The 15,139-nt window shown below is 38.5% G+C and overlaps 1 protein-coding gene across 7 annotated transcripts in view; it reads left to right on the top strand.

Moving 5' to 3' along the window:
- The window catches only part of ccser1 (coiled-coil serine-rich protein 1), a 123,208-nt gene that overhangs the window by 37,789 nt on the left and 70,280 nt on the right, over positions 1 to 15,139 (top strand). For all 7 annotated transcript variants that reach the window (XM_030144368.1, XM_030144369.1, XM_030144370.1 and 4 more), the window contains exons 7-9: positions 1,930 to 2,104; positions 6,842 to 6,919; positions 14,880 to 14,957. In XM_030144368.1, coding sequence (XP_030000228.1) covers positions 1,930 to 2,104; positions 6,842 to 6,919; positions 14,880 to 14,957 — 331 coding nt within the window. The remainder of the gene's footprint in view (positions 1 to 1,929; positions 2,105 to 6,841; positions 6,920 to 14,879; positions 14,958 to 15,139) is intronic.

Raw genomic sequence — 15,139 nt, 5'->3', positions numbered from 1 at the left:
TGAATCAACCCCAGATCATAATACTGTCCCTACAGGTTAGTACGGTAGGCACTGGGCATGATGGGTAATTACTTCATCTGCCTCTCTTTTCACTCGAATGCACCAATAACACCCATGACCCTCAGGGTCAGTCTGGACTCATCAGACCACATGACCTATTCCCATTGAAACACAGTCCAATCTAAATGGTAAATGGTAAAATGGACTGCACTTATACAGCACATTTTACACACCTTCATGGTGCCCAAAGCACTTTACAAGGCCTCACATTCACCCATTCACACACACACTCATACACCAGTAGGTGGCTGCCACTATGCAAGGTGCTGACACCTACCTGGGCAGCAATTTAGGGTCCAAGGACACTTCAACATGTGGACAGTCATCCAGGTCCTGGATGACCTGCTCCATCATCTGAGCCTCAGCCGCCCCTTTATGCTGGGCCTCCCTAATCCAAATGACAAATGGCATGGAATAATGAATGACCACTAGGGTTAGGGTTAGGGTTAAGGTTAGGGTTAGGTCATTCGTTATTCCATGCCATTTGTTATTCAGATTAGGGAAGCCCCTTTATGCTCTCTAGCAGCAATTATCCAATAGAGGAACTTTACTTGTTTACTTATTAAATCCAAATGATGAAAATTTTTGGCCAGGCTGTGTATATGTTGCATATTCTAGAATAGAACAGAATAGAGTAGAGTAGAGTGGAATAGAGTGGAGCGGAGTAGAGTAGAGTAGAGTAGAATAGAGCAGAATAGAATAGTAGAATAGAATAGAATAGAATAGAATAGAATAGAATAGAATAGAATAGAATAGAATAGAATAGTAGAACAGAGTAGAATGGAATAAAGTAGTAGAGTAGAGTAGAGTAGAGTAGAGAATAGAATAGAATAGAATAGAATAGAATTGTTACTGCTGGTACAGGAACAATGAAAATTAGTTTAGCAGCTCTCTTCTGATTAACAGCAGATTCATAAAGTGCAAACAAAAGACTTTATATAAAAACTATCACACAAAATTATACTGAAAATTTATATTAAAAATGCTGACAATATAGAAAACCATAAAGAAATAATGAAATATACAAAAGACCAACTCTATACCACAGAAAAAAAAATATATGCAACATATAAAGGATATATACAAGGTATTAACCTTCAAATCTGCATCATTAGGGTTAGGGTTATCATTACCTCTAGATCTCTTATTGTTAAATATGAACTAGGTTGACTGCTCTCTGTTTTAACTTCCTATAACCTTCTTTGTTTTTGTGTCCAATTTTTAAAAAATGTGTTCTGATATCAGTCTCTTTGTTTGTGTAAATGTATATGTATTTAAAGTCCAGTTCCTACACCATTTTTGTCCATGTTAGTATCTAATTATTGTCTCTGTTGTCTTGCAAGTTGCTCTATAAAGACTTATTAAAGGAATTAGTGCTCATTAAATTGGTGCCTTCAGGGGCTTCTATAAACCAGCTGCTACATATTGTAATTCTTGCAGGTCTTGGTCTCCGTTCTGACCTTTGTCACCATATGGATGTCTTTAGTATGTTTTTCTCTTGCTGCATTATATTTTTATGTGTCGTCACTTTACAATTGCTTCTTAGAACTAGTAGTCTGCTGTGTTGCATTTCACTGTCACATTATCGTGCCACATACTGCGAAGGTTTACTTAGACTGGGTTGGGGCACTGAGGTGGCGCACATCATGCTCATGATGGATATACTACATAAGCATCTGGATGATGTAACTGTATCAGGAATCATCTGTAGAGTAACAGGCAAAGACATGAATGAGATCTCACCGGTCGCCTGTGGAGAGCAGTGTGGAGCACTGAAGACAGGTCAATGATTATGTTTTCACCCTGACTTGTTGTAACATTAAATCCCTATATTTTTCCTTCTTCCCTCTTACTCTGTCTCTTCTCCAGGGAGCCGAGTCGTCCTACTAGCTTGCTGCCTGCTGACTGGAGCTCAGGGCTGGGTTTGGGGAGGGAAGATGAGCCTTTACCTCCAGGGCTGGAGACTCTGCCACTTAGACTGATGCAACAAGACTGCACTGCTGTCAAAACACTGCTTTTAAGATTGAGACGGACACTACAGGAGGTGAGCTGTACACACATGCACACACAGTCATACTCTGCAGACTTTTTTAACCTGGTTTTATAGACAAAATAAACCTATACTAAAGAGGATAAAAATGGAATTTGAGAAGTTAAAATTCATTGTAATTCCATCACAACAGTCTGATTAAGTCATGAATATGTTAAATTATTTCTTTCCAGTGAGGGTTGAGTTACCAAATAATGTAGACTAATTTGTTAAGGAATCAAAACATTACAGTGTTTTAAAGAAATTCATCATTCGCTGTTTTATTGAGTTCTAGTTCATTTCCAGGAAATTATTTTGAAGAGGATGCTTTTCCGCTTTTAAATTGTATCTGTAATTATTTTGTCTTGTTTTTTAATCAAATTCTACTTTTTAGTTGAAGAACTAGGAGGCGTATTTGAGCGTATGCAATCATATCCTTTTCATTTGTTTACACATACCCCCCCACACACACACAAACACGCACTAATCCTCCTGTTTCGGAGTATCACTGCTCTATAAGTGCTTCAACTAGCTTAAAGCAAAAAACTTTTACTCTGGGCTTTGAGGCCATCTTTGTGTGCATGCAGAGAAACCAGTTAAATTAACATCCGCCCCATTATTGGTGTGATTAGCTGTAATGGTCACTTAGTAAAGCACTGAACGTTACAAATGCTGCACAAGGTTAACTGTAAAAACCATAGAACCATATTGATAGCCACCATGTGCAGTCATGCAATCTATTTAACTGCCACAGTGCTTTACACCGGAATGTAATGGAACGTAATCGTCATGTAGCTTTTAAAACTATACAACATTACACATTTCTTGGGAACATAAATTGGCTGTAAACTTAATTGCATGTTTTATTTGCATGCGAGTTGTTGACAAATTGACCTGATTCTCAGCCACATGTCACAACGAATGAATGAATGAACAGTACTTTACAGTTTCAGTTACAGTGTAAAATAATACAGACCTTCTTCAAAGTCTTGTTAGAAAATATTAAGCAATTTGAATATCGGTGCTTAATATATTGTTCTCTTTATGTTTTTGTACACACTTGCTCCTATTTACACTGATGCGCCATGTAACTCTGATTTGAAGGTGCATGATACATTATCATACCAAAGAGGGATGTTAGTAATACCGTAACCTCTGGAGGTTGAGCTGAAAGAACATCCATTAGCACTGTCTGCCTGCTGTTTTCTTGTTATCTACATGGGTGTCTGACCCTCACCAAATACAGCAATATTTTACAGTCCCACACACACAAATACAAATAGACAAAAAGATATATAAATGGGTGACCAGACTCCCCACCATTAGTACCTCTAAACTAAGATCAAAGCTAGCTGTGAATTACAGTCCGCAGAGACATTTATATGGTGTTTCCCTTTGTCTTCGCTGTTCATCTCACTGTTTTCCTCCCAGGACCGCAGGGAGAGAGAAATGAGACATGAAAATAATAAAATAATAATTAGTGGAGAGAGACATAAAGTAGAGTGGTGACAGAGAGATTGCTGAAAGTGCTAGAGAGGGAGAGGGGAACACAGCAACAGAACATGAATATGAAAGAGGAGATACTTTGCCCTCTTTGCTTGCTCTGTTGTGTCATTAACTTGCAAATTTTGTTACCTTCCATCAGTGGATGTAATCCATTATGCAGCGAGGGGAGGGTGACTCGGCATGTCTGTATGCTTTGCATTTTATTTGCTTGACCTTCTGGTATTGAGCCCAGTTCTTGTAGTCTTTGCTTTTGTTACTCCTTTCTTCTCCTTCTCTTCCCACTTTCAAAAAAGGTAAAAATTACCATAAATAACTTATGCAATGTTAAGTAAGAATTTTAGGTTGTTGTTTTTTTGTTTTTTTTTTTGAGCGAACAAGACTAAACTTCACTCAGCTGATTGATGGTGATGCTGGGGTCAATTACCACACACTTAAAACTCCAGACTAAAGAAGGCTAGGCAAAGCAGCTTTTCAGACATTAGACTTTCTCCCTGTTAGGATGTGGCTAATTTATAAAATGTGACATGGTTGAACTGAGAAAGCAATTTGGAGAACAGCATTTGTATGTTCGAATGCATATGTGAAACTGAAGAACCCTGGCTAATGCAGTTGAACCAGACTTGCAGTTTTCAGCTGGAATAACTAGGAGCACTGTCCAAAACAAGAACAAATAAACAAACATGCCAGTTTGTCAGTTGTACACACAAAATACAAAAATAAAAAAAATAGTATCTTACACAAATCACATGGAACGGTAAATCACTACACCAAAATGCATGAGCAACAGTCTATATAGTATAGCACAACTCATTTAGAGTGGCATATGTCCATTACATTTGTCAAATTAGTAGATTTAGCCACATGTAACGACTCCATCCACTGTTGATATATTCCTCTTCCAGTAGTTGATCCTGCTGGTTGCACAGAGTTCCTTTTTTTAAAATGCCACTGTCCATGTGTGTATTAATGTTGCCTAACAGAATGATCCCCATTTGTCAATGTCAGCTGTGGATTCAAGCAAAACTGTGACGGTCCCATTTGTTATAGCATATACTCCCAGTCTTCGAGGGCATGGTTGTGCAATATCCACACATGTACCGCCAGGCCCTGTTAGCTTGTGTGACTGCAGCGCCTCTATCCGTCCTAGTGACTCCTACCCCTGGGGCAGCTGTTTGACTTGTGGCAGCAGTTTATTCTTGCTCCCTCCGCTGCATCTTTTCAGCAGTGTAATGGTGTTTCAAGGATAATTCTGGACAGTGATTGCATGTGGCTAAAAATGTTGTCACTCATTACATAATTGAGAAAGAGGAAACCATCTTTTCATCCGCTGTTAGTAAAACATTTACCTTGTACAGTTGCTGGCCATGCTTCTAAATATCAGCAGTGGGGTTTTTTTTGTTTGTTAAACTCCATCACAAAACATCAACAACAAACCACTCCCTTATAGCTTTATGATTAAAAACAAAAACTCTGCTCTGTTGTACTGCAGTGGGACTGGCATTTCAATTCATGCATCACCTACTGTTGGCCAAAAAACTCAGTAAATGACATGACAGTATGCTGGTAATGGTGCTGCCTTCTGATAAAAAGCCAAATGTCAATGAGAGAGAGTGGGCATTAATGCACCTTGAGTTATTTGAAGGTTTTCATTTCTTGATTTAACTGATGTGTGAATGTGATTAAAGGGGTGTATCAAACCACAAAACCTGCTTTGCTTTCTTAGGCCATTCATCATCCTTAGACATTTTGCTTCTGGGTAGTGCAAGTCATTAAATCCAGAGCTCTTAGGCAGCTTTGCCCATTCTTAAATCTGAAAGGCTTTTTACTGAACCACATCTAATTGTAGGGACAGTTATGTGTTAAGGCCTGTGGGACAGGGGTGACCTTAAAGAGAATGTGTATGAGAGAAAGAACGAGGGGCGGGAGGGGGGCTCAGAGTGGCGTCAGTGAGTGTGTGCCTGTCTCTCTACATGGGGAAAGGCATTGATCACCAATGACACATTGAGGGCCTGATGCCATAGCACACCTATAATTCTGATTGGAAGGTATGCTGCTTCAAAAGGTCAGCCAAGTTTACGCTGTGCATGAATTGGGTTGTGATGTTTCCCAGAGATACTCTCAAAACTGGAGTGCTGGCCAAAATATGATGAATATATGCAAATTTTAGCTTGAAAAGCATCTTTTAGTATACCCCATCTTAAATGTGTTGTTATGGATAGACACAGTAGGTACAGGCTTGCATATAAACTAGTGAGAGATGGTATAAAATAGAGATAAATTGAAAAAATGTGATGGGCAACTCATATAATTAGCTAATACATGACTTTCCACTTCCTGTTCTGTTTCACCTTCATGCCATGTGTCTTCTCTTTTCCTCCTTTTGTGTCCCGTCATGTTCTTCCTATGCAGAAATTGTGCATTCTTCACTGAACACATGATGTTGTCATCCCCCACTCTCCCATCTGTCGTTTGATATGCCCTTACAGGTGACATTTAGACAGCTGTCTGCTCTTTTTAAAGTGTGTCGGTGTGTGTCTGCATACAGGTGCCTTTACAAGTGTCTGTACACGTGGAAACTGATATCTGTTGTATATGTGAATTGTCTGCTTCTGCTCCATGAGTGTGTTTTGGAATCCCCTCTAGTCTTTCCTGCTCTCTGCCCACTAGACACCTGTGTCATAGAGAGCCAAAATGTGTCTGATCACAGCTGGCGTCCAAAAACACTGAGGTTATGTAAGACACCAGGTGAAAAAATACAACATGGAATTGTTTTACCTCAACCTTTTTTTAAGCCACTTCTTTGTGGACAAACAAAAAACGTTGCGGTACATTTTGTTTGTTTGCATGATTGCTCCAAGCCTGTATGTGTTCTGCAGTTTACTACACTAACATTTAAAATGGGACATGGTGAAAAATGGAGCGTCTTGTTAGACTGTACCTCATGCTGTTTTTTTTCTCTTTCTGGTTAGGAGTTAAATTCATGCAGTTAATATATGTATGCAGCTAATATACACAATTTTATACATATACACAGTGTTTTGCCAAAATTGCTGAACATTTAAATTAGTTGACGTGAATAAAACGATAACATGGATGTGCTGGTCTCATGGGATTACATAGATACGTGGGAGTATTTACTGTGAGTGGTCTGATAAATAACCATTCTTTGCATATTACTACCTATTCAGAAACTCAATTTGAAGCCCCAACCATTTTATGATATGATTATCTTTATTCCTTTTGCAGAGCGTCGAGACAAGTCCTGCCAGCAGCCTCCAGTCTCTTCCCATAAGCCCTTGCAGCGAAAAGTCCCTTCCATTCAAGGTAACCTAAAAAAGACCATTTTATGTTGTGTTTAGTTTTTAGGTTGCTACAACTCACATTACACACTGAGCAAGGTGTAATGACCGTGATAGCAAGTACGACCCAACTTAACCTGAATCTTCTATTACAGGGTTTCTACGGGTCATTAAAAAGCATTAAAAGCCATTAAATAGATTTTGTGAAAATTAAGGCCTTAAATGGCATTAACAAGCATTAAATTCAATGTCCAGAGGCATTAAGAAATTAAATACACTTGATGGAAAAAAAGCATTGTTATTCACGATTTTCTTTGATTATATAAACATTTGATAATTTTGATCGGAAGTATAGTGTGATGATTGACAGGCGGAACCCTTTAATTGGCTATTGTTTATGGCCGATACACAAAATCACAGTACCAGATGCTTGGAATGCAACGTATTGTGAGCATGCTCCTGCCATGGCGAAAGAGCAGAGGGAATACTAGCAAATGTCGGAAATATGGGAATATGCAAGTTTCAGCAGAAGTGATTGGAGGAGGAACTATTCAGAACCTGGTTACAGCCTGTTGACGGTAAACCGTCACAAAACTATATATAAAACTGTATCTGCAGTTGGACGTGGGCATTAAATTTTTTTAAAGTGGCTTTAAAAAAGGCATTAAAAAGCATTAAGTCAGATTTGCTGATACCCGCAGAAACCCTCTATTGATACTTGTATTCTAGTCCGTATGAGAGCAATAAACTGCCTTGTTTCTGCATCAGTTTCTAATGAGTTATCATCTAGGAAGAAAAACAGAGGACAGTGACAGATAAGTGTTAAGAAAAAAAAACAACAAAAGAAATGGGGATAAATTGAATGAAAGAGGGGTAAAATGCCTTGCTGGCTTTGAAAGGCGCCAGACCCCCTCTGCCATCCTAGTCCATCAGAGCTGTGAGATCCAGATGAGACTTATAAACCCCTGTGTGTGTGTGTGTTTGTGTTTGTGTTTGTGTGTGTGTGTGTGTGTGTGTGTGTGTGTGTGTGTGTGTGTGTGTGTGTGTGTGTGTGTCAGAGAGAGAGAGAGTGATCAAATTTGCTCTTGTTTGTGTATGTGTGCAGGGTCTAAGTTTACAGAGAGATGGTTTTTGTCCAGCTTTTCTCTGGGATTTAGGTAGGTGGAAGTGGAGTTCTTGTTAGCCTGCGTGAGGAGAGAGCAGACCTAGCGGCTTTTTCTCAACTCTATGAGGTCTGTGGTAGTGTTTAAAAATTGGACATATACATTGGATTTATTAAAACTAAATTTGAGACCAAATAAGACGAACATGAGTTGTGCCTTCTCTCTCCTATGTGTGCTGTGTTGAATATACTGATGTGCAGTGTGCAGAGTATCTCTAAATGTTAGATTAAGGAAGTGTGAGTGTGCATTTGGCTTTGCCCGTGCATCAGTGTTTGTTTTTACATTGAGCAGCACAGTTTGGTGGAGTTTGCATGAGTGTGTGCCCTCTTTATTGACCTACATGGAGTGTCGGTGGCAGCTGGATGATAAGGAGGAATTAAAAATATAGGATGGGACACAGCATGATGACAGGAGCTCTCTTGTGGAGGACTGCAAAAGTGAGCAGACAGTGACAGCTGACAGGACGTGTGATCCAGAATGGTAGTTCTGTTTTAGAGGAATGTGGTAATTTTCTCTGATTAGAAAGTCCAAATGTGCTCTAGCTTTTAAAAGAAATTAACTGTACAAGAATGAACAAAAAATGATCGAATAACAAAACAGAAATATGTAAGCTCCATTCATTCTGCTGGATGTAGTTATTTTGCTTCCATTTGGAGGATTACAATTTTTTTCTGTGAAGAATCAACTTTATTTGTTGGAGGCTTGTGGTGGAAGATTAACAAATACAGCAAACCATCAAATTCTTAATTGATTGCTAATTCTTAATTGAAAAACCACCATGAGACTTTGGCTGCTTGTATCCAAACACTATTAAAACAATTCTAGAGGCTGCTATGCATAAATATGTATATATATATATATATATATATATATATATATATATTGAAAGTTTGTGATTACTGTAGAAGCAATTCTCTTAAAAATCACTGAATCTCTTTTCTTGTTGTATACTGATGGAGAATAGAGCCGAAAGAAAGTAGCACAAGTTGGAGGAATTGAGGTTAGGTAGAAGATTGAAAAAGACACAGAAAGAAGTATGTGTGTGTTTATACAGAGAAGAGAATGAATGAAAAGGTAAAAGGCAAACGGTTGCCTTTTGACAGAGATAGACTTAGAGCATTATAAAGATGAGGAGGTTACAGCTAAATGTAAGGAAATAGTTTCACTGCTGACAATAGGACATTGTTCTACACGACCCTGATAGATAGAGGACCAAGGGGATGAGGGAAAAGGGCTTTAGCTGTGGTGCTGACAAAACAAACACATTCACAGCGATGACATTAAGTCGGATATCAGGGAAATAGAGGGTAAAGTGAATGCAAGAAAGCAAGAGAGGTAAGGGGGACTGCTTTCAGGAGCAGAATAGAAGAGAAGGAGTAAAGGCAGGGGAAGAAGAGAAAAAAAAAGGATCGAGGTTGGGGCGAGAAGAAGAAAATATGTCCTGGCACTCCAGAAAACGACTCAGTGGGTGTAAAAATAATCTACGGTAGCCACCTGAGAGGCTACAGTGTCACAGTGCGTCCTAGTTTAATTTAGATCCAATGCATATGACACGATTTTACCAGATTTTGTCCCAGTTAAAGTGTTCTACTGTATTTTAGAAGACTGAAGTAAAAATCTCACAGTAGACTTGTCACCAGATGTGTATTCAGAGCACTGCTAAGTTTGAGAAAAGAGTTTAGGACTGCAACTTTCATACATAACTAATTGACATTTGTGTACGTTCACCTTTGTTTCAGCAGACACGAGGAACTTCTTTTTATAGTGTAACATTTATCATTGTGTCAGATGCTGGATAATTAGAAATTAATAATGTATAATTAGAATGACTGCAAATTTATAATTATGGAACAGTCTCTATACCAAGGCAGCGCTATGACAGGGTTAAAAAGATGCATATGTGCTAAAAAACATACCAGCAGCACCAGATTTGCTCACTTCAAGGACGTACTCCAGGCAAGAATTTCGAGCATTTCGCAGGCTGTAGTACACACAGATAAAAAGGCACATTCACACAAAATCATTTTGTGTCGTGCGAAAACTGCCAGTGTCATCTGTCTGTCTCCCTCTCCATTTTTTTTTGTCTCCTCTTGAGGCTGCCTTGTTCCAGATAATCTTTTCCCCAAACACTGGCTGTGTCTGTTCTCTGAGCCTCACACTAATAGCTAGAATGGGCAGTTTCACACACAATGTCATAAACTGAAATGTGTTGTTACGCTGAGAAAGAGAGAGAAGGGATCTGCTGGTCTGGATCCTTGATATTTTCATCCGCTCATCCCTATATTTGTGTTTCTGTGATATGATAAATCCAAACAACCGACTGTCAAATGTAATCAGGCCTTTTACATCTCAAATCAGTCATTATGCAAACACCCTAGAAAAGCAGGATGCACAAAATCGAATCAGACTGATCGACTTTCTTTGTATAAAGGTGAGAACAAAAGTTAACTACACGATCTGTTTCTGAATGAGCACGACTTGTCTCCCAATGTTTGTCACTGTGATAATTAAACACATTATATAGCGAACAAACACTCTATCTATCATCTATCTGTCTGTCTGTCTATCTATCTATCTTTCTATTACAGAACTAGTATGAAAAGCTCAGTTGTCTTTTCTGTACAATATGTCAGCTGTATGGCCTTCCTAGGTCTGTTGGAATACCTATCTCTGCTTTTCTTCAGATGCAACACATCCTTGAAATATATAGCGTTAAAGTACCACGCGTTACATACAGAGTGTAGGAGAGTTTTGTCCTTATGCGGAGGCTGAATCACAGCAAACAAAAAAAAAGACAAGTGTATTTTTTCACAGGCAGTTGACAGAGGTCATGTTTTCTCTGAACGCTCCTGAAGGCTTGATACCGTGTCTGTCTGTACACATGTCACACTCACATTCCTCCTCACCTCCCCTCATTCACCTGCTTTTCACTTAAGCAGATTCCCTCACTGTCATCTGTCAGTGAGCATAAATAGTGTGTCATTACAGTTTTATGCTGAGGTGATAATCATATCCTGTCCGTCAGACGTTCACAGACAACATAAGATGGAAATAAAGACAGATTTATACAAGATATTTTATGTTTTATAGAGGCATTTATACATATATTTGATATCAGCGATCACACACTTAATGCAGAGCCATGAATATACAGCACAGTAAGGAGCCAGACCTTCAGCGCTCCAAGGTCTGATGAAATAACACATCACCAAGCCCTGATTGAGGGATGTAGTCCCATCATATTTTTTCTGCTGTTAAATGAGCAAGCAATTAACACAATTAGCATGGTGAATTTTGTACTCATTTGCTGTGTCCCAATTCACAACAAGACATCAACACTGAAGTAGAGACAGTGTAAAAATGTGAAGCGATAAAAACCTGGCATTATGCTGTTATTGCTGCATGCTGTTATTTCTCAAACAATTTCCAATGTCATGAGATAGTTGTTGAAATAATAGCTAAACTCACATTTTCTGCATTGTATGTTTCTCAAAAAAATTAACAAATTGAATAATTTCTGCTAACAAGGGGAATGTAATTCATCTCCATTCCCTCTCCAGCCGGCTGCTGATTGCAAGAAGAGAGTGGCCCCAACCTCTGTACAAAATCACATAAAGTGGATGCACTCCACTGATTTTGATCAGATTTATCCCCACTGAGGCTATTCCAATCACATTAGAAATAAATTCGCATGCCCCGCTTTTCTTCTTCAGCCTTTTCTATTCAATTCAGCCTTGAAAAATTGCTCGGAATGCCACCTGATGGGCGACTTAATGCTCAATGCTGTGCCTCCTCTAGTAAGCCCTATCAAGTTTTACCTCTCGCCTTATTTAGTTTGTTGGTGCTTTGCTCGTTTTTTTTTTTTTTTTTCTTTTTTTTACAATTTTTTTATATATATATTTTTTTTATGGAGATGCATGGCAGAGCTCATTTTTGTGAGCGACCAACTTGATACATGAGCCAGGTGATAGTGTAGGTAGGCCACTGCACCTTTTTGTACTTTATGTCATTGCATTGAGGGCATATAAGTGTGTACAGTACTTAAGCATTATACTCTATGCCCTTGTATATGTTTTTAAGTATCCTTTTCCTCTTTGTTTCTGTCTCTAAATCTATAGGTATCTTTTATTCTGTTTCTCTAATTTTAGATTTTCTGACCCATTATCTACCACTACTCAATAAAGTATTCATACGTTTAGTTATAAGACTGCTCTAATAGAATGTAGCATCCATGAAACATTGTTGTATCAGACATCTCAATAAGACCAAGGATTCAGTACTATTGTATAGTTGATTCATTTTAGAAGCACATGATAATTGCCACTCTAATTTCATGTTGGTAATCTTTTTGTGTGTGCTCTAGCGGTAGAAAACAACAAAAAAAAGAGCATATAAATTACTGTTACTTAACTGGTGACTCATATATAGATCGTTCATGTTCATATATTTGGACTTCCAGGATAAACACACATATACATTACCCAACCAAGAAAAAAAAAGCCTGACATAAAATATTTTATTTCCAGAGTTGCATTCATTTTTAGTCAAGATTTTGTGTGGATGATGGAGAGTCAGGTTGTTGTGTAACATCGCAAAGATGCTTTATGTGGTTTAGGTCTGAACTCCCCAGCAAACTGATGGTTGCAACTACTCACTGCATCAGTTAGGGTAACTTGTTGTAGCTGAAACATTTTAATCACTGCAGTAATTACTAAATGAAAGGCTTTTACCCATTTGTTTAGTCAAATCCAGGTATAGGGACTTTTTCTAGTCAGCCAGCGTATAATGAAAAACAAATTAAAACACAAGTGCTCCACTTTCTATCTAAATTACACATTGCACATGTCTATTAAAATTTTTCTCAGTTGAACTAGGCTCATCATCACCGTCACATTTTATTTATATATTGCCACATCTTAAAAGTTCTTTCATGGCTGGTCAAGAACAGACTCTTAAGCCCATTTACAAACACCAACAGAATCCTCCAGGATCAAACACGAGAAAAAACTTTCATTTAACAGGTAGAAATCTCAAGCAGACCCCGACTCTTGGAGGAAGGTCATCTGCCTTGACCAGTATGTTCTATTTAATGTTAACTTTAAAGCTATTTTCTTTCATTAGTTTGATCATAATGGAAGCAGTAACACAGGCTTTTATTTCTGTCCTACTAGTTTCTGCCTATCTGGTACCTATGTGAAGCTCCTATATAGATGGTCTGTACTATCAGGCCTTTTAATTGATGTAGTTAGAAATACTTATAACCCATTATTGCTGTCAGTCACATTATGCAAATTTGAGAAGTGTGCTGCCCATATGTTTCAGCATAGAATAGAAAGACATTATTGCCGTCATTAGCCACAAGAAGAAAACTTTTTTTCCAAAGACAACTATCTGGAATTAGCAGCCTCTATGGGTTCTTAGAAAACACACGATTGTAAGTTACATTATGTGATGCTTGATCGTTTTCTACAACTCACGCTGCATTTTAGTGCCTGTTGAACTAAATCAGCCCACCACCATACCCAACCAGTGTTTGCATCATGCAACCAGTACAACAGTATTTTCAGTTTTTAATTGTGATGATTTTTCATTTTGTGGTTCTATCAGCCGAAGTATTCCACACCTCTGCCTGGGTTAAATTTCCCCATTTCTTAATTTTGATGTGAGTGTAGGAAAGGTGTCGGGCTGGCATTGTGTGTGTATCAAAGAGGTCATTTAAAGGATGGTGGTGTAGCTTTATGGTTCCCCGTAGTCCTTCTCTGACTCTCTGTCTGTCCTTTAGCTAGATGGCTCCCCATGGTTTCAGACCATCATGCTCAGCCTCAGGCCCTCTCCGTCCTCTCCTTCTCCCTATCTCTCCTCTTTTCTGTTCCCCTTCCCTCACATTTCCCACTCGTTTTCCTCTTGTTATCTTGCCCCCATTTTTCTCTTGTATGTCCTTGAAGAGGTAATGACTGTCTGTCTGTCTGTCATTTAGTTTTCTCCATCTTTTTCATCTCTCCTTTGCCTCTTATATTCTTTTCACCTTTTTTTTTCTTCTCGCTCTCCTTCCCAGTGCCTAGCCCTCTTGTCTTATGGTCCCTCTTTTATATCCCCTACATTTTAGCTACCAGTCCATCTGGAATTGAGTTGTATATTTTAATATATACTGGGATTGGAGCCCAGCTACATCTATTTTCTACAGTGCTTGAATTTTTTCAATGCATAACAAATTATTAAATGTGAGTTGTTGCTTTTGTACAGTGGACAAATGAGATAAAGAAATAATAAAGCAAACTTCAGTCATGAACACAAATACATCATAAATATTGAACATATTTTTGCTCTCAGGCACCATTTATACTGTCCTTTTTTCTGTGAAGTTGTTTTGAAAGGCACCGTAAACATTTATTTCTATTAGTATTATTATTCTCCTCCCTCTGTCTTCTGTCTTGGTTGTCTTGCCCTCCTTCCTTGCCACAGTAAAGTCTCCCGACAGCACAAGGTCATATTAAAGTGCCGTGTGCTCCGGGGTACCGCCATAGGACACAACAAGTTTATCACAGGACATAGTGGGAAGAGCATCATGTACTGCATGACAACTTTATTACACATACGCACACACTAGCAACACCAGCAACAAACATGCTCATAAATGCACATAAAACACACATAAACATTTATGGAAACCAGCTCCACAAATACACACACACACAAAAACACCTATTCGTCCTTTTGGATTCAATGTATTGCTTTTGCGGGAATATGAACCCCTGAATAAATCACTACTGTCTACAGTGTCCTGAGTAATGTGTAACATAGTGTCTTGTTTCTTGTGTTTAGGATCCTGGCAGAGAGGAGGCCTTGCTGCAACAACTGAGGGAGAAAGATGAGCTCATCCTCAAACTCCAAAGTGAACTGGTAGGATACTGCAAGTCACGGAAAAAATTATTAAACCACCCTTGTTTTCTTCAATTTCTTGTTCATTTTGATGCCTGGTACAACTAAAGGTATATTTTTTTGGACAAATATAATAATAACAACAAAAATTGCTCATAAGAGTTTAATTTCAGAGCTGATATCTAGCCATTTTCCATGTTTTC

This window comes from Sphaeramia orbicularis, chromosome 9, assembly GCF_902148855.1.
Source record: "Sphaeramia orbicularis chromosome 9, fSphaOr1.1, whole genome shotgun sequence".
NCBI lineage: Eukaryota > Metazoa > Chordata > Actinopteri > Kurtiformes > Apogonidae > Sphaeramia > Sphaeramia orbicularis.
Note: the sequence above shows the minus strand (reverse complement) of the source record. Positions and strands in the feature narration are given on the sequence as shown.